Source organism: Chiloscyllium punctatum, chromosome 49 (genome assembly GCF_047496795.1).
Source record: "Chiloscyllium punctatum isolate Juve2018m chromosome 49, sChiPun1.3, whole genome shotgun sequence".
Classification (NCBI taxonomy): domain Eukaryota; kingdom Metazoa; phylum Chordata; class Chondrichthyes; order Orectolobiformes; family Hemiscylliidae; genus Chiloscyllium; species Chiloscyllium punctatum.
In genome coordinates, this window is record NC_092787.1 from 60,251,602 (window position 1) to 60,277,370 (window position 25,769).

At 40.3% G+C, this 25,769-nt stretch overlaps 1 protein-coding gene across 1 annotated transcript in view; it reads right to left on the minus strand.

Moving 5' to 3' along the window:
- Window positions 1-5,089: 5,089 nt before the first annotated feature.
- LOC140469240 (multiple epidermal growth factor-like domains protein 9) overlaps window positions 5,090-25,769 on the minus strand; it is a 329,117-nt gene continuing 308,437 nt past the window's right edge. The window contains exons 5-6 of the mRNA XM_072565576.1: window positions 14,742-15,005; window positions 5,090-10,067 (exon numbers count right to left, since the gene is read on the minus strand). Coding sequence (XP_072421677.1) covers window positions 9,595-10,067; window positions 14,742-15,005 — 737 coding nt within the window. The 3' untranslated portion in view covers window positions 5,090-9,594. The remainder of the gene's footprint in view (window positions 10,068-14,741; window positions 15,006-25,769) is intronic.

Genomic DNA, 25,769 nt, shown 5'->3' on the forward strand with positions numbered 1-25,769 from the left:
CATTTTTATGGCCACACCATGCTGTGGCTCCATTTTGTAAATTAAAGTTTGTGGCTGAGTATATTAGTTTGTGTTGTTATTTTGAGCTTTAATTTGTTTTAAGTTTAAACAATATTGTGAAGTCAAACATAATTCGTGGAGATAAAGGATACTAATAGATTTTGGAGAATGCTTCAGTATATAACTTGAGCCAATAGTTAATCATCCTGAGGTGACACTACACGCTGTAAAGCAGATGCAATAATTGTTCGTGGGTACCACCTATTCTTTACCAAAATCTGTGGAACAGGAAGCTGCGGTGGGGGGGGGGGGGTGGGGGGGGGGGGGGGGGGGGGGGGTCATGGTTTTATATAATGGATGGTCTTGTTCATTCTTTATTATACCATTTCATGGGGACCCAGTGGGAAAGCTGAAATGAAAGCAATCAGGAATAGGGCAGGTCCTGTTTAGCTAGTTCAAGATTGACCATTTTCAGGCACTAATTCAGGGTGTGTTTGACCATGCACAGGAGCTAGTGGACAGTAAGGGTCAATAAGGCCTGGGTTTTAGTTCTGCACCAAAAGATTAAAAACAAGAAAACTTCAGTCAAAAGTTTGTCAACAAGGTTATCAGAGTACAATGAGATCAGCTGGGCCAGTGCGTTGAGGACCGGATGGTGGACTTTAGATAAATGTGAGGTGTTGCATTTTGGTAAGGCAAATCAGGGTAGGACCCACAGAGTTAAAGGTAGGGCCCTGGGGAGTGTTGACAAACAGAGAGACCTAGGGGTTCAGGTACACAGTTCCTTGACAGTGGCATCACAGCAAGACAGTGTGGTGAAGAAGGCATTTGACACGCTTGCCTTCATTGATCAGAGCATTGAGTCTAGGAGTTGGGACGTCATGTTGTGGCTGTACAAGACACTGGTGAGGCAAACTTTGGACTACTGATATAGGAAGGATATTATTAAATTGAAAAGAGTGCAGAAGAGATTTACAAGGATGTTACTGGATCTGAGGGTTTCTGTTCCAAAGAGTGGCTGGATAAGCTGGGACTTTTTTCACCGGAGCATAGGAGGTTGAGAGGTGGTCTTATAGAGTTTTACAAAATCATGAGAGGCAATAGATCATGTAAATAGCAAAGGTCTTTTCCATAGGGCAGGGAAGTTCAAAACTCGAGGGTATAGAGTTAAGTTAAAGGGAAATATTTAAAAGGACCTAAGGGGCAATCTTTTCACACAGAGGTTGGTTCATATGAGCTGCCAGAGGAAGTGGTAGGTGCAGGTACAATTACAACATTTAAAGGACATTTGGATGGGTACATGAATAGGAAAGGTTTCGAAGGATATGGGCCAAATGCAGTCAAATGGGTCTAGTTTTAGTTTGGGAAACGTGGTCGGCACAGACAGGTTGGACCAAAGGGCCTGTTTCTATGCTGTGTAACTCTATGACTGTAAAATAGAACAAAAAACCTGTGGCCAGTCAATCAGCGCCATAAAAACCAGTATCCTGATGTGGATCAACTGTAAAACCATTGCATTTAAGTATGATTTCTTCTGTTTTGATAAAATACATTCTGTAAAATATGATTTCACTTGGAATGGATCTTGTAAATAATCAAGAATTGGTAAATTTTAAGTTGGCTCTTTTCCAAATCTCTTAGTCAATTTCAATTATAGACTTGGTCTTAAAATTAAAGCGCACCTAAAATCTTATACGGCAGCGACAACATTGACTTGTCATCAGCAAGATGCCATCCTGACACTCGGGCAGTGTAGAAATCTGACCTGGAGAGATTCAAACAACATTAAGTTCAGCAAAAGGTGGACACCAAATTGAGTGGCTTCAACTGATCTTAATTCCTACCAGATACTCAGCAGATTTAACCAGTGATTAGCTGAACCAACAAGATCACAAAGGTACTGAGTTCAATCTTTAGCCTATTCCCCCACTTGTGTCAAGACTAAATACCATAGTAATAATGTAGGTGAGGTCACTGTTATCTGCAGGCCAGAATGCTGTGGAGGCTACCTAGGTCAAAGGCTTAGGCAGGCATGAATCCCTGGGATAAAAACAATGACTGCAGATGCTGGAAAGCAAATACTGGATTAGTGGTGCTGGAAGAGCACAGCAGTTCAAGCAGCATCCAACGAGCAGCGAAATCGACGTTTTGGGCAAAAGCCCTTTATCAGGTTGAATCCCTGGGTCATGTGTTTCTGGTTTTGCCCAATCATCAGATTGTCAGCCACAGAGGAAGAGTTGATCACTGTTGAGATAGACAGAGGCCTTAGGATTAGTGAAAAAAAACATTTAACATGTTACAGGACCATGTTGGAAGGAATTCTGCTCCAGGGAAATCACTTGGGCCATGGCTGCTGCCGTTACTGCCCACGGCACACTCTTTCCTCTGTGAAAACCTTCCTCCTACAAAAGGAATTACATACCTCTACTCTATAGTTACTGAGTATATGTGAAAGGTATAATAGATACAGCTTATATGGATCTGGAACTTGGGTGTGAAGGATTCCAGGTAAGATGCCCTCTCCTACCATCCTTTGTACTTAAAGGCTGGTAGTAATCACTCAGATGACTTGTGGACCTTGTTCACATGCTTGAGAAGGTGCAGAGGTAATTTACCATAGAGGAAAGTAACCCAGTTTTCAAAGATGTGCAAAGCTGTAATCATTTTCCTTCAAACAGATTGCTGAGAGGAAATTGAGGTGTTCAAATTTTGAGTGGCTTTGATTGATTTAGCTTAACTTGATAGATGTTCTGGATTTGAGTAGATAGGGAGAAACTGTTGCCACTGAGAAGACAGTTTGTAGTTAGCAGACACAAGCACAAAATAATTTGGCCACATTTTGAGGCAGATGAGCATTTTATTTATTCTGTTATAATTTGTTATTCATTCTAAGGATGGGTGAGTGAATGGATTTGATAGTAATTTCGGGGATATAGAAACAAATAATTTTTAAGGTAATGAAGGCAGTTGATGTTAATTCTTTAGCTCACTGATTTGGCATGGGCTAGCAGATTGATTAGTCACATGATTCTATTATGTAAATGATAAGTACACTTTTAAATTCATGAGAGTAACAATACAGTTCAGGCTAATCTTGACATTTTATATATTGCAGATATCTTTTTATTGTGAACAGTTATAGGTTCGTAAGATTAAGTTATTTTCAACAATTAATCATTTTGACTTGATAAAAGAGGTGAGGAATTAAAATTATTCGCTAGAATATGATTAGTTTATAAAACAGTTTCTGCAGAAATGAAAAACATATGGTGCAGGTCAAAATTAAGGTTTGTGGTTTTATTGCTGTTTAATAGATATACGTTTATGACAGCCCAAGTTTACAAATGTGGAAATGCTTTTGACAAGTGACTTTCTGCAGTGAGATTTATAGGTGTTTTGATTTCCTGAGAAGTATCAATTGGGATAACAATTAATCACTAAGAGGTGACAGTATATTCTCTAGGCCGATATATAAATGGCCTCACTGGTGTGTGCTTATCCTGGCAGATATCAATGGAGTTGATAAGTAAGACAAACAAGCTACTTCAAAAGGGGTGATGCTATAAATAATTGATGTGAAATAATTATTCAGACAACAGTAAGAAGTTTTTTATTACGAGGGTGGCTATTACTGTTAAAGTCAGTAATTGGGCGGACACTAATCAAGTCAAGATTGGCCACAAACTGTTCATGCTCTTCATTTACTCATAAGCCAAATAGAGTTCAGGATGATTTCCTTCACGCATAGGGGCAATGACTAGCAATGTTCACTCAGGCCCAGGACTTAGTAGTTCAATGCACAAGAAGGAAGGTTGGAGACAGGAGAATAACTTCACACCACTACCTGATGATATTTGTAACGAGCTGTCAACAGCCAGCATCATTATTTCACTAGGAACTTTCTAATTTAGTTAGTGAACCTTGAACAGAGAAAAGAGGGACATGGGGAGGGAGAGAGGGAAAGTGTGAAGGAGAGAGGGAGATGGGGAGAGAGAGAGAGAGGGAAAGTGGGAAAAGGAAGAAGAGAGGGAAAGTGCGAGGGATGTATTCCCTGAATCCTTCTTGAAGAGGGAAAAGATAACATTGTGATTGAGGGAGATGATGAGTAGAGAATAAAGGGTGGAGAAACAGATGAATTTGGAGTTGTACAGAGCGTTGGTCAGGCCACAATTGGAGTAGTGTGTGTGCTTCTGGTCACCTCATTACAGGATGGATATGATAGAACCAGTGATGGTACAGAGGCAGTTCACCAGGATGTTGCCCAGGGTAGAGAAATGGAGCTAGAAGGAAAAGTTGGATAGGCTTGGATTGTTTTCTTCATAGCAGAGAAGACTCAGGAGGACATGACTAAGGTGCTTAAGATTATTAGAGGCATGGATAGGGTGAATAGAGAACAGCTGTTCCCCTTGATTGAGGGGTTAATCGCGAGAGGGCATAGTTTTAGGTTAAGGGGCAGGAAATTCAGAGGGGATTTGGGAAAGTTTTTTCACTCAGAAAGTAGTGGGAATCTGGAATAATCCTTAGGAAGGTGGTGGAGGCTGGAAACCTTACAACCTTTAAAAAAAAATTCAGATGAGTTCTTCAATTATCAGAATACTCAAGGGACCAGTGCAGGAAATTGGGCTTAGTGCACTCTTAGCATACCACTGGACAAGACTCGATAGCTGAAGCCCTTTCTGTGCTGCATGAATCTATGAAGCACCAGCCTGTGGTTTCTCTCCCTGGCCCTGCCTTCACTGATTTAGGTTCCACGGAAAAAGAAGGACATGATAGCTGATATTTTACATTTCACAGAAATAGCTTGGCTTTGATTTTCTCCACCCCATACCATTGTACACGATGCATTTATTAAACTTCTATAGTGACAACGATTCAATAGTGACTAACAGTAAGGAATAAGACATTACTAAAAATGGGTAAACTCTAACTTGACTGTGAGGGATTCATATACATGGCTTCCAATAGTTCAGTTTTCATTTTCAATAAAGATACTGCTTCTTTGCTCTGCCATTTTTGTCACATTGAGAGAATCCTGATAATGATGAACAAAAAAACCCAGAAAAAAACACAACTTTGTTTAAACCTTTTTTATTTGCTGGTCATCTTTCACTATGTTGGTAATTACAAGAAAGAATAAGGAAATACAAAACAATATAAGTGCTGGGAATTAAATTCCTGTGATTGTGTGTCCATCCACAGGATTTTTTAGTAATGATTTGAGTTATGGGGCAGTGTGGTAGGTGGTTGGGGCACGGGCAGGAAGCATTGTGTATCTATTGCCGTCTTTTCATTTTTTTGTTTACTCCACCTATGACTATGCATCATATTGCAAAGTTACTCTGTAAGAACAGTTATTGCAGATAAATGAGGAGTAAGTAAGTCAATTTAATTGTACCAATATCAAACACAGATCTACATGTTTTAATATAAGTTCAGATTTTTGACAATTACCAATGACAGCTTGACTAACATGGTCAGGAGATGCACTCATAGTTCTGAGGCTAGAAATATTGCCTCTGTATCTTGACAACACAGGCTTCAGAAAATCTGAAATAAACCCAAAATGCAAGGTTTGTGAAGGTTTGTAGCTCAGGTTGAGGTTTAGGGTGTAGGTTTACTCTCTGAGCTGTAGGTTTGATATCCAGGCGTTTCATTACCTGGCTAGGTAACATCATCAGTGGCGACCTCCAAGTGAAGAGAAGGCTTTACTTGGACGTCACCACTGATGATGTTACCTAGCCAGGTAATGAAATGTCTGGATATCAAACCTACAGCTCAGAGAGCAATCCTATACCCCCCCATAAAACCAAAATTCTGGAGATACTCAACTATTCCCCACATAATGATTTTTATGGAACCTCTCTGTTTAAACTCTCATTGATTAACTTCCATTTCTGAAACATAAAATGACATTAATAAACAGAACAAGCCATACATATCTAAATGAAAATGGTAATGCCTGGATAGTTATACGCATTTCAGGTCAAAAGTGACTCATCTGTTGAACAGTTTTTAGGAAGAATAATTGATTTGAAAAATTCACTCTGTTTTTCTCTCTCCACTAAAGCTACCAGACCTGCTGAGTTTCTCCGGAATGTTTTTACTTCAGTATAACTGTCCAGGTGTAATCATTTTCATTTAAATAGCAGTCATAAATGAAGATATCAATGAAATATTGTATTATTATGCATTGTTCTGTACATCAATGTCTTAACAGTCTTCCAAAGCAATTGATCAGATAGCAGTGTAGCCCTTTGATTCCACACGACAAAATAAAAATCAGCAATTATTAGAGATTTTTTAAAAATTACCACTTGATTCACAAAATGATGTATTGTAGAAGTGGATCTGGAATTAACTGGTTTACAAGTTAGTAGCTGTATTACTCCCACTGCTTCTTACTGGTTGCTATTGCAGAATTGGAGGCAGCATCTCCTCCAGTATCAACCTTCGGAAACGTATGTTACCACTAACTTTCGGTGAAACTTAGCATCATGTTAAATTAGTGTTGAAAAGCCAGCATCATTTTAAAGGTTTTATATTTTTTATACATTTAAATACAAACACTTAACATTCAAAGAAAGAAGTATGTCCTCGGTCAATAAACATCTTTAAACCCACATACTTTCTAAATACAAGTATTTACAAATTTTGTTACCTTATTTCATAAACGTGCCTTGTAGCAATCAGTTTGCATGATTTACTGTACAATGAAAGCAAGTGCTTAACCTGCTCTAACTGGTTATACTTCCCTCTATCTGGAACCATTTAAGATTTTTTTTAAAGAAACTAATCAAATGGCTTCAACACAAATGGATAATGAACCTGTTTATCACATAACTGTACACCTTCAGGGCTGAAGACTGAACTATTATAAATGTAACAGTCCGCAAAACATTGAAACTAAGGCATATTGAATGTATTCTAACCCTTGAGCAACTGTTACATGCAGCTTCATATTTATGAACACTGAAGAGAATATATTTTGCCTACATTCCCGTGTGTTGAGGATCTGAATAATATCTGTCCAATACTGTTACTTCAGAATATCTTTTACAATATATGTATCTGTTCCTAAGTTGGACTTTTTTGTGTTTCGTGATCAAACTTGATTGGTTAACAAATGTTACACGTGAAAACTTGTTGGGCAACTGCATAGATATTTACATGAAATCTGAAAGCATCTTCGTTTTCCATTTCCATTGCTTGGAAATCACTGCAAGAGTGTGAAGGCCTAGCTTGCCATTCATAACTATGGATTAAAGAGAAGGTGTGGGATTCAACTTGAGCCAAAGTTAAAACAGCAGAGGGTGTATGCTTGCTGATAAAAAGCTGTACAAATTTGTTCATGAAATTCTTAATTGCCTTATAACTAATAATTACATAACAGCACATTTTGGGAGATATGTCAAGGGTTATAATCTAGAGGTGATTCACTACAATGATATCAGGATGAAAGACCTCACTTACCTGGACAAACTAGAGAAATGGGTTGTTTTCCACTGAACAAAAAAGTTCAAGGGGAGATTTGGTTAGAATTCCAAATCAGGACGGGCTTGGATAGAATAAGAAGAAATAATGGCAGAAGGGTCATTAGGCTGGGCTAGGATTGAGAAGAGAGACAAATGGTGGCTCTCTTTGCAAGTACAGTGAGCTGAATGCTAAGCTACTTTGCTGTATCATTCTATGGCAGTGAAAATGACAGTAGAAACAACATACAGCAAGGCCACAAAAGAATCTGGATATCTGGTCAAGATTGAGTTAATGTCATCAGAGCAAGTGAAGGCAGGAGGTGATGTATGTACAGCTTTTCTAGAATTTCTTGTCCTGAAGTTTCCAAGCAGAATTTTAGCCTTAATGTGACAAGCACAAAAGGACTTTGACAATATAATAAGAGTAAAGGCAGGAGATGTCCTGTGTGATAGAAGTAAATGGTTTCGCTGATGGAGCCATCAAATATGTAAGTGTGTTTAATTGAAGAATTATATGAGTTTAAGTACCAGACAAATGGTTGTGTTGAGGTAAATTCATTTTTAAAATTAAACAAAGAAATGACTTGACTGATATCAAAGAAGACCACGGAAAGTATTAGCTTGAAACATCTACATCACAGGAAAAGATCAAAGAGTACTTCAATTTTAACCTCTTGTCCTTCATTGATACTGAACCTCTGACTAATAATGACACTTAAGTCTAGGTCGGAGTTTGTGTTGTCAAATCTCAGGCCTCCCATTTCCAAAGGATCCATGAATGAGATGCAGTAACTACATGCAGTTAAAATGCATGACGTTGGAATGGGAAAGCTCCATTGACTGAGGCATGTTCTGGGTCTGCTGTAGTGACAAAGTGGACACTGCTGAATCTATACAGGAAGAAAATCAAATTCCTATAAAATGGCAGCCTCTCAGTTAACAAGTGGTCCCTCAGCTTGTTATTGCTTTTCACCATTCATTCTGAAGAACTACAAACTCAAAATAGTATAACTTCAGGTAAGAGAGTCTATCATTTCTTCTTGCTGCAGTTTTGTTGGTGCTAGACTGGCAAACTGATCCAGATTCACTGGCTCATGACTTTCTCTGCACCCCAACCAGAACTTTACTTTTTGAATTAAGACTGTTAGCAAATCTAGTTACATGGAATTGGATAGAGTGCTGCAGGTTGTTAATGGTCCTCTTCTTATGTCAAATTAAAGAAATCATTAGTGAGATTAGCTTGTGTTCTTAATGTACTTTGCAGAAATTTGCAATTGCACTAAACCATTCTCCGGTCCTATATGTGCTTATAATTCTCAAGTAGAGGGCCCTTTAAGGCTGTAGTTTATCAGTTGGTTCATGACTGCACCATAAGAATTTACAATAAGCAGCCAGTTTGATACAATTAGATATGAGCTTGCATATGGCAGATGTGACCAGACGTTAAGAAGTGACTGTTCATTCAGCTTTTTGCAGTAAGTTCAGGAACGGTCACGAGGATATAATGCTGACAGACAGCGCTACCTTGTGAGATAAGTGACCAGACTACACATGTGACATTGACAGCTGTACCAATGCAATCTCCATTGGAAACATATTGGCCCTCACTTGATTATTGCCTTTGTCCCTTGGCAACCATTTGTAAATGTCTGCAGCTTAAAAGCTAGAGTCCAAGAGTTTTTCATCTAGTCCTTGATGAATAATTCAGTCATCTTGTATAAAACTAATACCCCAATCTCTCAGCAGCAGAAGTCTTTCTGTCACACTGTGATGCACAATACTGCTATGTTCCTTTTGTGTAGGACAAGTCTATTAAATAATCATCCACCTTCTCCATATCGAAAGAGAACTTAATCCTAAACTTCATTGCATGTTAGATTTGTACAAAAATAGAAACTTCTTTGGGGTGTTTTACACTGGTGAATGGAATAAACAAGATGTAATTTCTATCTGTTTCATAGGCTCTTGACTTGTCTCAAATATCAGTTCAGTTCAAGGAAGCAGACAGCTTTACACCATAACTATGTTGCATTTGTAATTTGATTGTTTTATAGAGCAATTTGGCTGCTCAGCCCATTTAATTGTCCTTTCTCCGATCCTATATTTTCAGTTAATTTAGATTTTATATCTTGTATGAGTTCATTGGCGTTGAAAGAGACAGCTGTCCGTTCGGGACCACTTCAGTTACATCATCCTCAAGCAATCCTGAAACATCAGCATTGGGGATGCTGTCATGGTAACTGCTGAAGCTTATGTTGTCCTCCTTCAGTTCTATGGTCCAGAAAGGAGCATTTAGCTTCCGGTTTCGGTACTCTCGGTAAATGTAGACACCAGCCACAAAACCCATCAGCAGGACGACCACAGCAATAATAACCACCAGTACCGCGATGTTAAACTGAGTCCATGATATTTCAGGTGTCACTGGTTCAGCCGTGCTCACTGTGCTCTGAGGTGTGCTCAATAAAGGTGACAGGAACGTCTGAATCTTTGCACTGAATGTATTGTTTGTGACTGAAGTTGACGGGGAGATTGTTGTGCTGGTACTTGCAGTAGTAATTATTGGGGTGGAGGCTGTTGTCGGCATCATGGTTATTTCTGGAGATGGAAGGAAAAGGGTTAACACAAGGCAGAAGAATGTATCAATTTTATATCCCATACACTACAAATATTTATTGTATCATAGGACTGAGTATATCCTCTGCAGAAAAGCAACTCCCATTTCTTTGTAACGATTTTGTAGTTCTAATCAAAGCCAAATTCTGTTTTGATGCTTCAGTGACCAGCTGCTGTTTAATTTCTGAGGACTGGAATGCAACCATCTTGTCATCTTCAGATGCTGTAATGCAACTGTGGAGGTAAACTCTCCTATTACACACCAATGACTAGGCTCTGTATTTGCAAAAGAGATTTCCAAAGAAAGGTAGTGCCAGCAATAGACCTCAATTCCATTCATAACAGAAAATACTTTCCACACGAATAAATAAACTCCTTTGCTTGTCCCCACCTCTTCCTAATGTATCATATCAAAACGAATTATGGAATTTCATGCTATAAGTACAGAGTAGCATTAACCCTCTCTCTCCCCCACTTCAAATCAAAGTCCAAACAGGGAGCTAAATAAGGATTCTCTCTCATTTATTTTTAATATGTATATAGGATTTCGCTGCTCGTTGGATGCTGCCTGAACTGCTGTGCTCTTCCAGCACCACTAATCCAGTATATAACTAATTGAGTTTAATGCCTTGAACAGAAACCAATTTTTTCTAAGAGAAATTAAAGTATATCTATCCTTATGCTCATTAAAGCCACTTGAAACTAACAAAGAGGAGCAGCATACATTAGTTGACTAGCAACTGGGATTAGTAAAATGTCTTCAGCTGCTTGTTAACATTATTCCATTGTAACAAAATTGTCCATGTTTCTGTAACAACCCTTGCCAATGTTGGAGTCTACAGTGTTTATAAAATCATGAATTGGCAGGTTGTACAATGGATTGAGTCAGTTAGCTATTTGTTTTGAATAATTAATGTGCATTTCAAAGCACAACACTTCATAAAATATTGATTGCATTGTTCTTAAAATATCAAATGCTTGTCACTTCATTCTATAGCTCGGATTATGTGCACATTAAAATGCAAAATACCTGAGACCAGTTAGCATAGTTGGATAACGATACTTTTTAATCAGCCTGTTCATGCATATTAAAATACACGTCTGGAGCAAGTGAGACTTGAAAACAGGCCTTCTAGGGACACTACTGTTCCACAAGAGTCCTTGCTTGACCATACCCCAGCCGTGTAGATCTCGTTCTAGATATTTTCCTATTCAACCTGTTCAGAGATGTTAGTTCAGGTGGGACTAAATCCCAGATATCCTGGCTTGGTGTAGGGGCACTACCACTGTGCCACAAGAGTCTTTATTTAGGTACATCTATGCTGAGTTCAGCAGCTTATTTCACTCACTTATTTATTAAAATGGTGAATGTCCAGCAGGTGGTGCCATTTCAGCATCTTTTCAACTGCAGTAAAATCAGACATTGTTCTGAAAGGTTACACATTGTTGCAAAAGGTTCAATGATGTAAAATTGATTCAAAGGTAATGATCATTTCAGACCATGAAAATCCTTTTACAGTAATTACCAACCCAAATATTTATTTAACAAAGTGGAAACTTAGCTTCAGCTTGCCATTTCTTATATATAGCTCTGTCAAGTGGATAATAGATTTGATATTGAATTTTGGTTTGATTTTAATGAAGTGTATAACTCATTACTGTTTGTTAAAGCTTTAGGGTGTATCACGATGGAACATTGAAATTAATAACTTTCAAGAAAACATCTAATATCTTTTAGAACTATATGAAACTACTGTCATGCTTCACCTAAAATCTAACAGCTAGTGAAAGATAACTGGATGTTAAAACGGAAATAAGTTACACAAGTTTTTGTCAATTTTGGCTCTATTCAGCAATGAGCCTTCAACTATCTCTTTTAAATTCCCACCCTCCAGTCTGTACACCATCTGCCTCCTTGCTGGAAAATTATCAAAAAATTGAACTATGCTTGTGAAAACTGAGAAGTGAGCTGATGCTGGAGACATAACAATGGAGCAGGCATTGTCATCCTTGCAGCCTTTTCCTCCTGCATTGTCCTCCTGAGCAAAGAATGCAGAGATGAATTTTGGATGGGGGAAAATGATCAAGTTTGATGAAGTAAACTGAATTACTCCTTTCCTTGTCCAGAGTTTCCATAAGTATTGGTCATACCAAACCAGGTGACAATATTTTTTCCACTGGACTGTAGTATTACAAAATAAATGCATTGATTTGACCTGCTCTGTCCTATTAATGGGTAACCTAACTATTCAACTAGTGTACAGATCTGTTGCTTCATTGATACTTTGTAGATAAAAGTTATTTTTTCATCCATTGAACAGTGTGCATTAATCCTGAGGTTTGTGGCAAAAGACCCAGATGGAACAGAAGGGAAAGATTTTTTTTTACAAAAGTAGGGTTTTTGTTGGAATGCACTATCCGAAAGCTAATTTAATAATAACATTGAAAAAGGGAATTGAATAAATACTTGAAGGGAATATTTTGTAGTGCTACGGGGAAAAGGAAAGTGAGTGGGACTAATGAATACCATTTCCAAAGGGCCCACACTGACATGGTGATTCTATGCTGCATCATTTCTTTTTAAGTTTTTCAGTGTAATCTCAGTTTTATTTTAGCATGGAGAGAGGGAAGGATTGGGTTAGCAGAACATCTGGAGTAAGTTGAAAGATATTAAGCTAAAATGTGGCATTTGATTGTTAAATGCCCTTAATCTGACTAGGTAAAAACAATGACTGCAGATGCTGAAAACCAAATACTGGATTAGTGGTGCTGGAAGAGCACAGCAGTTCAGGCAGCATCCAACGAGCAGCGAAATCGACGTTTCGGGCAAAAGCCCTTCATCAGGAATAAAGGCAGGGAGCCTGAAGCGTGGAGAGATAAGCTAGAGGAGGGTGGGGGTGGGGAGAGAGTAGCATAGAGTACAATGGGTGAGTGGGGGAGGAGATGAAGGTGATAGGTCAAGGAGGAGAGGGTGGAGTGGATAGGTGGAAAAGAAGATAGGCAGGTCGGACAAGTCAAGGAGACAGTAACTGAGCTGGAAGTTTGAAACTAGGATGAGGTGGGGGAAGGGGAAATGAGGAAGCTGTTGAAGTCCACATTGATGCCCTGGAGTTGAAGTGTTCTGAGGCGGAAGATGAGGCGTTCTTCCTCCAGGCGTCTGGTGGTGAGGGAGCGGCGGTGAAGGAGGCCCAGGACCTCCATGTCCTCGGCAGAGTGGGAGGGGGAGTTGAAATGTTGGGCCACGGGGCGGTTTGGTTGATTGGTGCGGGTGTCTCGGAGATGTTCCCTAAAGCGCTCTGCTAGGAGGCGCCCAGTCTCCCCAATGTAGAGGAGACCACATCGGGAGCAACGGATACAATAAATCATATTGGTGGATGTGCAGGTGAAACTTTGATGGATGTGGAAGGCTCCTTTAGGGCCTTGGATAGAGGTGAGGGAGGAGGTGTGGGCACAGGTTTTACAGTTCCTGCGGTGGCAGGGGAAAGTGCCAGAATGGGAGGGTGGGTCGTAGCGGGGTGTGGACCTGACCAGGTAGTCACGGAGGGAATGGTCTTTGCAGAAGGCGGAAAGGGGTGGGGAGGGAACTAGATCTAGTTGCAGGATTCTGGAATAGAGTGGTGCTGGAAAAGCACAGCAGTTCAGGCAGCATCCAAGGAGCAGGAAATTCAACGTTTCGGGCAAAAGCCCTTCATCAGAAATACAAGCAGAGTGCCTGAAGGGTGGAGAGATAAATGAGAGGAGGGCTTTTACCTAGATCTAGTTGCAGCCATACAGCAGGTTTGTCTTCCTGTTGAAGGGCTTTTGCCCGAAACGTCGATTTTCCTGCTCCTCAGATGCTGCCTGAACTGCTGTGCTTTTCCAGCACCACTCTACTCCAGCAGGGTTGTCAGTATGGCTCAGCAATCTCCTTGTTGTCTCTAGTACTGCTGGTCTAATCAAAACTACTGTATAATGCAAAATAAAATGCAACTCCTAAAACATTTTAAGATTTTTAAAATATGGTCTGAATCAATATGCAGCCATAGTGGCTCTGAGAATAATAGCCTTTCAGATATTTTTGTAGAATGGCTTGCTGATGTCAAGTATTTTTAATAATTCGAGGGGACAACATAGCAGTCTGAGATCAAACTCTGCATATGAATGGCAGAAAATGTATTTAAAGTGATGCTCATTAGCTCCTTGCGGAGGATTTGTTTACTTATTGACCGATGCATACAAATCTTTACAAATTAAGCTTCCGCACAGACTCCAAGGATCTCATTATGAATCAGCAAGTGTGAGGTGTCCTGTCAAACAATCACTGAAAAGAAGGTTAGGATTCATTGGAGACAATGTGAGTTTAGACATAATTATTAAACGTGTGAATGGCCTATGATGACACAGCACAATGAATACCAATGCTTGGTACCATGATTAACATGGCAACCCCACCATTGTAGCATCAGTGGAGCTGTGCTATTGTAGGAATTCTTAATCCCCATCTCCCAAATGGACTGAAAATAACCAAATATCTACCCAGCTGTTTTGCTATACACACAACATTGACAGACAATGGGGTCAAGGAACTCATCTGGACTGCACCTGAACCTCTAAGCACGAATCTATTGATATGCTCTTGCTCTTAAGTACTATTCAGTTATTAAACTGTGTGCTCACCTATTTGGCAGCTTCCTGCCACAGGATCTCCTGTGTATCCTTCCGCACATTTCTCACAGTGAAAGCCTGTTGTATTTAATGTGCAGCTGAGGCACCGCCCGGACTCAGAGTCACAGATTGGTTGTTTGCTCTGTAAATCTATGTTGTTGTTGCATTCACACTTCACACAGATGCTGTCTGAATTGTAGTACCCGTCAGCACACTCCTCACAGTTGGAGCCAAAATATCCAGGCTTGCACTGGTCACAGATTGCCTCACCTGATACTGTGTGGGGAACACACAAAAAAAACCAAGATTTAGTAACAAGGCACAGTACTTGAAATCACACTTACGGTCGCTGCAAACTCCACAGATCTTACTTTCAGAAATCATTTTCAAGTAATATAACATGTATTTATAACTGACTACCACAATCAAGTTCTACAAAACACAAACGCAATGATACTTGTCTCGTTGTCAAACAGTTACACTTACACTACTGTGATACTCTTTGAAGAGTAACATTTCATTAAAAAGGCTAGCAACACTGGCTATGTAGCTCTTCCCTGTGTTGAACTGTTTGTCTAGTTTCCAGGCTTGAGTCCTGGAATGTAAAACCCATAACCTGCTGAATGACACAAACTGACACAGTTACAGTATTGGAAAAATAGACTGCTACACACTGGGTATCAAGAAGCTGAAGTTGTTCAGTTATTTTAATCAATAGGTTGTGACGTGCTATGTCAGAATTCCATGGCAAATGGGACTTGAACCTAGACATCCTGAGCCCAGAGGTAGTGACACAACATCTGTGCATAAGAGCCCTCCATGTGTCTCAGTTTGTTTAATATTAGAATTCACTGACATCAATTCAACAGATTAAGTCAATATATAGCCTGCTGTATAGCCATAATCACTGAACCACTCTGACCCGTTCTAATACAAACAGATTGGTAAAAATCTGATTCCACATGTCTGCTGGATGTCTGAGCTGCCATTGGCTGATGACGGAATGAAGTTTGATGTTGGAAGTGGCAAAATCTCCACCGAGATCACAAAATCTTTGTGGGTGACTTTCATTGAACTTGTCCCTCAAATCTCAGCAAAGTGGATCTTTTACAGTTTGTTATGTAATGTGTTCATCTCATTCTATTGGACATCAGATGCCTCTTCATTTCTATATAGGTATTCTTTATCAAAAATGTTTGATTCTAGATGTTTCTGCAATTGGATACATCCAACACATGACTGGAAAAATAATAATATAAAACAAAGAACTGCAAATGCTTGAGATCTGAAACAAAGACAGAAATTTTTAGAGAAACTCAGCAGGTCTATTGAGAAAGCAGCGTTAATGTTTTGAGTCCATTGACTCTTCTTCAGAATTGGAAATGCTGTTTGTTGTAGATATGTAACTTCAAAAGATGAATTATGAAAAAGTTTTAAATTGGTTGTCATTCTGTGAATTTAGGTGAACTAATACATTAACGGCAACAGCTAAAAGCAATGTTGAATCTCTACTCTCCCCAACAAAAACTGTCAAAATCCATTTAACAATTTATGCTCTTCTTCAGTATTCACTGTCCAAGGACTGACCGTTACACATGGGCTTCAAACATATGGCCTGAATTTTCCCATATTTTTGGCTGGATTATTTTCAGGGTGTTTCACAGAACCATCCTGGTTCATGGCAGCTTTTCTCACACAAACTTCTGCTGCTCACTTCATTCATTGTGTGTTGAAGCTTCACTGTGCTTTGTCAGCTGATTGTGCAGCAGCAGAGGTGCAAGTGCTCGTTGCTGCCGGGACCTTGAGCTATTCACACTGCCTGTGTCACATTTAAACCATGGCCTCACACCACTTCAACAAGCCAGGAACTGGTCTCCATGCTCCGCTCTCCTCAAGATGCCTCAGAAAGGGCACTGGCCATAGTTGGGAGAAAGGGACCTCAGCTGCTGGTGGATAGGGTGCTGAACAGATGAGCTCTCTTTCACTCTGTTTCACTACAAAACAAAAGCCAGCCAGCATGCCTGGACCCAGACAGCCCTTTTGCACATCAAGAGAAATGCACAGTAGAACGGCAGGAAGATTAATGGCCTTCCATATTCTGTAAGAGTAAGTGTCACCAACTTCTTCCTGCTGCGGGTTTTGAGAAGATTTGTAGCTCAGGTTGAGGTTCTGAATGTAGACTGCTCACCTAGCTGGGAGGTACATTTCCAGACGTTTTGTCACTCTACCAGGTAACATCTTCAGTGGGCCTCAGGCGAAGCAGTGTACATTATTCCTGCTTTCTATTTATATGTTTGGGTTTCTTTGGGTTGGAGATGTTATTTCCTGTGGTGATGTCATTTCCTGTTGTTTTTCTTAGGGGGTGGTACATGGAGTCTAACTTGATGTGTTTGTTGATAGAGTTCCGGTTGGAATGCCATGCTTCAAGGAGTAGGGTGATGAAACATCTGGAAATGAACCTCCCAGCTCAGCAAGTAACCCTTCTTCCTGCTGCCTCACATTCAACCCAACTCAACTCCCACCAAGTCAAATAGTCTACAACTCTCACTATTGCATCTTCACTCAATATCTCCAGCTTACCTCATCGGCCACACCTTCACCCACAACCCCAACCCCAACCCCTCCTGCCCTCTGCATTTCCTACTCTGTCACTACCTCTGCTATCCATATTCATCTACCTCAATACCCCCTTGTGTCTTATTGCAATATGAAAGTATTTCAGAAGCAGATAGAGAGGACCAGGAAGGGTGTGGTTGACATTCACAACCTCATCCTTTGTAATCAGATCCTCGGGATGGTTACAGAAGACAATGACTGCTGTTATGTGAATGCTGAGACCTGTATGTTGAGGTAATGCAGTAAGCTTCATGGTGCTGTGTTTTGCTGCTCTCCCATTACCAGCATTGTGAATGTATTCGTAGTATGCTTAACCTTCTACCATGACTGCACAACTCATGGTATCTCTTCTTGTATCATCAGTAACACCCACACCCATCAGAGGATATCTCAGCAAAGTTGCCTCTTGCACTTTCCACCAGCTCAGAGGTTTTCTTCACTAAGTACTTATCCACATTCCACTCATGATCCCAATGTGGTGAGCTTATCACTGGCATCTTTCCTTGCTGGCTGAGGGAGAAATACTGGATTAGTGGTGCTGGAAGAGCACAGCAGTTCAGGCAGCATCGAACGAGCAGTGAAATCCCTGAACTGCTGTGCTCTTCCAGCACCACTAATCCAGTATTTGCTTTCCAGCATCTGCAGTCATTGTTTTTACCTGAGGGAGAAATACCCTAGATTGAAGGACTGGGAGGACTATTCAGCCCCAGGCATGAGAGAACCCCTGATGTTAGCATCTAATAACTTCATGCAAATGCGCAGACAGTCTTGAGAGCAGCAGGCAGGTTTGTCAGAAATACTCCATAAACTGGATTAAGGAATGGAGGAGTACAACAACATTAATTGTACTGTGTTCGTTCTGGCAAGCTGTCTCAATGGACAGGTGGGTGGGCACCTCGAAAAGCCAAGATCAGCAGAGAGCTCAGTGACTGCCATATGTTCAGATAGACCTACACTTTGGCCACTGGCGGTCAGCTTCAACAACAGGGATGAGAACTGCTGATCTCACTCGAAGTGGATATTCCAGTCAAGAGGACAGGGTGACGCTAACAGACACCCAGACAAAAGAGGGACCACACACACAGGCCTTCCCCTTCCCCCTCCTTTAGAAATCTCCTCTCAGGACACAGCAGGGATACCTGGTGCTTTCTTGACTCTACCCATTTGAGAAATACAGCCAAGCAGAGTGAGCTTACATTCAGGCATGACACAATGAGCATGCTGGGTCCTTTGACCAGAAATATCCCCAGGGTTGTCCATCTAAATTGTTGAGCCTGACAATGGGAGGGCAGGAAAACAAAAATGCTCTGAGGCATGTAGATAGCACAGATGACACATCACTGTAAATACAATTTCACATAACATTTGTAAATATTTATACAGGCCTCAGACTGACATACCAATAATCGTTGGACTGGTTGGGTTTGACCTGGAGGACTGATTATAGCCCAGTCCCTGGCTGAGATTGACACAGATTTCTTGAATCTGATCACACCAGCTGTCTATGGCCAACTGCCTGGCTGAGATTTGACAATGCCCCTATACCGAGTATGGCAGCATTCCCTGATTGACCATAGTCCTGTACACTCCATAAAGGACTATTTTCTTAGACTTTCAGATGGTTATTCAATTGTTGCAAGCACAATGATTTTTGCCATGTAAGCTGCTGCGATATGCTTTGGGTGTGTCCTTGATGTAGCACAATGCTAGAAAGCAATGTCTGCCCCCTTGACTGTTCAGTGTTGGCAGTCATGATAAGCTGCCTGGCTTTCTACCTATGCTAAAAAGCAAGTCAAGGCAGAGATGCTGTGAGTCTGTAAGTTCTCAATGAAGTGCCAAAGACCTAAAAGGCAAAGAACAACAGTGATACTGTCAGTGTCCATTGTAAACAAGCACCAAGAAACAGAGCTAACAGCCATGACACAATAGTGTGGCCCTGCACACGGAGCAACCCGAGGGGAGCACTTCAGTGTAAGGTGTCAGTGAGCATCAAACTGCAGTGGTGGATTCCTGAAGTGCACTGTGGGCCACAATGATCTGGTATGGCTGGGGTTTTGCAGATGCCAACATCCAAGACTGAAGGATGGAGGTGGCTCCTACCCATGGTGAAAGCAATAAAACGTTGATGAATGGAGATTAAAATGGAGGACTGGAGAAGTAAGCAGCTGCCAGGGGATCAACCTGAAGTCAAGCTCGGAATTGGTGCCATCTGCTTTCTCACCAGTGCATAGAAGAAATACAAAATGCGGATGAATGAGATGAGATTAGCCAATAATGAGGTGCAAATACTTATAAATAAAGTGCTCATCTTGTCTAACTTTTTAAGTCTTAAAAGGAAATTCAGTTAATTTTACTCTATGTTGAGAATCATATTTTTCCATTCTCACTAGATTCTTGTACTTGCCTACCTCTGTCCACATTGGTTAAGGGCCAGGAAGATTCTGTCCTTTATGTCTTTCATTTTAAAATATTAAATAGTCGTATTATGTTTGAATCAGGTAGTTACTCTTTTCATAGATTTCATAGAATCCCTGCAGTACAGAAAGAGGCCATTTGGCCCATCAAGTCCACACTGACCTTCCAAAGACCATCCCACCCAGACCCAACCCCCACCCACCACCTCTCCCTGTAACCCCACATTTCCCATGGTTAACCCATCTAGACTGCACATCCCTGGATACTATAGGTAATTTAACATGGCAAATCCATGTAACCTGCACATCTTTGGACTGAGAGGGGAATCTGGAGCACCCAGAGGAAACCACACAGACATGGGGCGAATGTGGAAACTCAGTTACCCAAGATAGAATTGAACCAGGGTCCCTGGCGCAGTAAGGCACTACCTTTTAATAAGCCATTATGCCACCTCAATGTTGAGTCTCTTTTTTGGCTTGTGAAATGAAATGAAGGCAATACAATGGCAAAGTATGATACCTAATACAGTTTCCCAAAGTCTTTATTTTCACTTTATTAAAAGGTAAAACACTGTAAAGCAAGCACACTAAATGGTTTTAATTGTGTTGTTAACATTCATTAACAATACTGTTTATTTCTTAGCTCTGGATCAAATAATAGCTTTGCAATTGGTGTGTTTTTCAAAGTGGGCAGAGCAAATCTCCAGTGAGCCAAGCTCTCTAAATTACTGACTAATGAACAAATTGATTCAACAACTGGATCTTTAAAGATCACATGGCCATCAGTTTGTCTTCAAAGAAAATAAACAATGTTTCAATAAAAATAGTGAACTAAAATGCACCATTACTGTGATGTGCCTATTCATTTTAGATCAAAGCTGAACTGCACCATGATGCTATTTATAGTCTTTTCCTGCACCATATCTCCTGAGACTTGCAACGTTGTTTGATGCTCACACGTGGTTCAAAACGTGAGAAATATTCAATCCCTGATACCTAGAGAAATTCACAAAAAAGTTAAACTAAGTCAGTCCACATTGAGGAAATGCCATTTTTGGATTAAAGAGTAGTTTTGCCCCTGTAGTCATGCAGTGATTGTAATGAGTCAGCCAGGTGGACCTCACAGAATATGAGTTCCCTGATTGGGGCGATTAATCTGGTCCAATCAGGGAGCTCTGGCTGACAGATATAAACAGGAGCGTCAGGGGCTCTGTTCACTCTAGGAGCCAGCTCTGAGCTAGCTGGGTCAGTGATATGTATTATGCATGTGCAAATAAAAGGGGACTTGGTGATGGGATAGTGGCCTTTGTGGAGTTATTTCAGTCACATGTCCAATCTGGCATGGCATCACCCTCTTTGGCAATCGATGCTGAAGTTTATCTTGAAATTTGAAAACAATTAATCATACTTTGCCTATGACCCTTGAATGATTCACTCGCCAATGGAAGGCAAATGGGCCTCTATCAGGACATCTATTTTGACTGAAAACCTAATGCATTTGATGCCTCTTTTCCTCACTTCTGTAATGAAGCCAGCTCCATTAATACAGTCAAAGAAGTCCAAAAGAATACTATATGACATGCCATGGACAGTTGAAATGAATTCACAGTGTTATGATTGTAGTGCACATAAACTATCAATATTCCAGTTGCATTGATTGAATTTAACACAGACTTTCATAGACTACAGATGGTATTAAAAAAGACAATGAACTAAAATGGCTATTGTGATTACCTGACAAACCCAGGCCACATGCACAAATGTACAAAACAAAGCAGAATTACTGAATTTTTTTGTCAAGAAGCATGGAATCTCAGGAAGATGTCAAGGAATTTGCATTTTTGTTTTACCCACACTTGCATGAAAACTTCACATATTAAGATGAAAGGTTTTCTGAAAAGTGTTCTGTCTGGAAAAGACAGCAGAACTGGACTTGACATATACAAATCAACCATCTCTCAGTAGCTTGCTTTCCAATATAAAGCCGAGAGACAGTAACATGGACTGAAATAAATGAGGATATGGAAAGATTGTCACTTCCTCTCAAGTCCCTCTTCATACTGTTAAAAAAGCAACTTGAGAAGAGCAGCATTGTTCAGCCTTCCTGCTAATTTTATTTTCTTCTTTGTAGGTCTCCAAGGTGTGGTATTGTCAATGTTAGAAGGGGCATCAGCACACCGATCACCATGTGCTGGACCTCTGAGCTCGTGCAGCTTGCAGGAACTACTGTCACTAACTCAGAAATTAAGACTATACAAGCTTCACCACTCCTGAGGAAAGAGGGCAAAAATTAAGTGGTTGGGACTTGGGATTCATTCTGGCAACTCAGAGACTCTGAAAAACAATAATCCTGTACATGTATGTACAATGACATGGTATGCCCTATACATAAAGAATAGGTCAAATCCAACCCAGCCAATTATCACCCCATCAGTATACTCTCAATCATCGGCAAAGTGATGGAAAGTGTCATCAACAGTACTATCAAACAGTACCCGCTCAGCCACACACCCTGTTTCAGCTCTGCCAGGGGCACTAAACTTCTGACCTCATTATAGCCTTGGTTCAAACATATACAAAAAAGCAAAATTCCAGAGGTGAGGGGCAAATCACAGCATTTGACACCAAAGCTGCATTCGACAGAGTGTGGCATCATGAAGCCCTTGCAAAATTGGAATCAATGGGCATCGGGGGAAAACTCTGCACTAGTTGGAGTCATACCTGGCACATAGGAAGATAGTCACGGTTGTTGTAGGTCTCTGCAGGAGTTCCTCAGGGTAGTTTCCTAGGCCCAACCATCTTCAGCTGCTTCATTAATCATAAGGTCCAAAGTGAAGGTGTTCGCTGATGATTACACAATGGTTAGCTTCATTACGACTCCTCAGATACAGTGTTTAAATGGATCAAGATCTAGACAATATCCAGGCTTGGGATGACAAGTGGCAAATAACATTTGTGTCACACAAAAGCCCGAATATGACCATCACCAATAAAGACAATATATCCTCTGCACTTTCACATTCAATGCTGTTACCATCACTGAATCCCTCACCATCAACTTCCTGGGGGTTTACCATTGACCAGAAACTCAGCTGGACTCACCACATAAACACAATGACTACAACAGCAGGTCAGACGCTAGGATTCCTGCAGTGAGTAACTCCCCAAAAAACTCCTGACTCCCCAAAGCCTGTCCATCATCTACAAGGCACAAGCCAGGAGTGTGATAAAAAAACTCTCCATTTCCCTAAATGGGTGCAGCTCAAACAACACTCAAGAAGCTTGACACCATCCAGGACAAAGCAGCCCGCTTGATTGGGGCTACATTCACAAGCATCCACTCCCTCCACCACTGTATCCCAATAGCATCAGTGTGTACTATCTACAAGATGCACTGCAGAAATTCACCCAAGATCCTGACAGCACTTTCCAAACCCATGGCCACTTCCACCTAGAAGGATAACGGAAGCAGATATATGGGAACACCACCACCTGCATGATCCCCTCCAAGCTACTCACCATTCTGATTTGGAAATATATCTTTGTTCCTTCATAGTTTCTGGGTCAAAATCCTGGAATTCCCTCTCTAAGTATATTGTGGGTCAACCCGCATCATGTGGACTGAAGCAGTTCAAGAAGGCAGCTCACCCCACCATCTTCTCAAAGGGTAAGTAGGGACAGACAGTAAAAGTTGGCTAACCAGCGACACTCACATCCCACAAATGAATTTTGAAAAATCCTTAAAGTCTTAATTGAAATATGTTGGCTCTGTACTAAAATGGAATAAAATAAAAATGATATTTGTTGCTATTGACTGAGAGGTGATTAAAAACAGAAGGGAGTCATGACCCCTCCTCAATTGGTTGTAACAAAAGACACGGAGAGAAAGCAGGGTAAGAGTTTGAGGTATCGGTCTTGTGTATCGCAATTGTGCAATGTTCGCCACACTTCCTGTTATCAGAAAGGAAACTCCAGCTAACATTATTAAGCCTGAGAACTTCACCGTTTTCCTCAGCACTCTCTTAGTGCTGCAGAATTCCAGTGTAAATGTGGAGAAAGGACCTGCCATAAATTTACAGCAGAACTGAATTTATTGTTCTCCATTAAAACTTTAAACAATTGACACAATCAAGATAACACTCACTGTATAGTATCACACGCTAGCTGATAGGAAAATGATGAACTAAAATAGATGAGCTTCTGGAAGCAGATTTAATTTTCATGGTTGCAAGTATCTGTGAAAGATTGAAGGAGTAAAGTAATGGCATCTTATCATGAGGAGCAGTATTGTTTTGTACATTTGAAAGCCCTCCCCTGTATTTGTAGTGCAATACCAGAGACTGCAAATCTCTACATATTCCTTTAATTATGAGGCAACTGAAATCATTTAAAAATGTTGCTTCTCCAAACCCCACTTTTTAAAATAAAAATCCAATCCCAGAAGATTGTTGTCCTTTTGTTAATTAATTCTAGAGTTTGGCATGAATGCATTTTGCCTAGGATGACACTGAGGATTCTCAGATAAATGCTGCTACAGATAATAAAGACCAGCTAATTACACACTGCCATCAGTATCTCAAGCCATTTCTGAACATTCCCCAACTGACATAGCCAAATATGCATAATTATAACCTATTCCAAAGCTCGAAGAGCCAATCAATTATTAATGACTGTCAGAGGGGTCGTCACTTTAATGGCACTTTCAAAATGGATATTCAACCAAACAAAATCTAAATGGTACATTTTAAAAACAGAAATTTATTAACCCCTGATGATATTAAGCTTATTACCCAGAGTAACAGATTACACTCGGCTGATGGCTACAGCTGTAAATGAACTTAATAGCAGCATAATTACACAGAGAGAGAGAACTTGGAAAACTAAGAGTAATTATTGAAATTTAGACATTCACACTAATTTACTTCACCTAGATCATAATGACTGCACCTTTTTTCACTGCATTTCCTGCTGAAGCTTCTATATTTTCTGCTATGATTAAATCTAAAATCAGGTTTGATTAGTTTCTGATGTTGAATGTGCTGTAAGCATATTTTACTCCCTGGTTTTCTTCTCCTCCTCCAGGGATTGATCACAGGTGATGGAGTACAGTTTTCCACAGGTACTAACATCCCTCTAAGAATTAAAGTTGTCTCTTACTGACTTAGGTTATGAAGCAATCATTTGAAGGATGGGCAAAACCTTGAATAAACTAAGATAAAAGGTGATTGAAAGCTTGATGTAAAATGCACTCATTCAAAGAACTCTTCAAGGACAAGGTGATTTTAAAATTTTAAGTAAACCCAAGACAACACTGATGCCAGTGATGTGGAGTCCCACCCATGGAGGAGGGTGGGGAATGGAATTGGGGAGAGGTGGTAACAAGTTTTCTGCTGCCAGATTTAGAAGTTAACAACAGTTTAAGGGGAAAAACTGAATGGAGAAGAGCAGAGTGTTGCATTCCCACTATTGGCTCGAGAGTTGCAGGGTGTTGAGAATACCCAGGATCACTAATGCAGTTGTGGATATGTGGAAGACACTGCTTGAAATGAAATGCCTCAGTCCACATGAGATGTTGAATGAGGAGACAACTGAAAGTTTCTCTCCAAGAAATGTATTGGCAGAAAGCTTTTCAAACATATTTCATTGCTCCTGGTAAAGTAAAGGTTATGGTAAAAATATAACTGATGTAGATGAAGATTGTCTAGAGACACCTTGTTTTCCTCAGCTACAAAGGATTTCTCATTTGGGGCATGCAAAAGTATATGAACTGGATTGATAAAAGAAACATGATCTTTTTCAGTTGCTTAAAATGGTGATTTCCAAATATGCTACTGTTTCCTCCCATACCACTTTATAAAATTCATCATTCTCCATTTCTAGACCACTTAAAGATCAACTAATAAAAAAAAATGAAAGGTGTACTTAAGAGAGTGCTAGGTAAACCCCTTCTGGAGATATAACAAATAAAAGGATGTGTTGATTAGGTGAGATGAAAAAGGGGAGGAAAGAG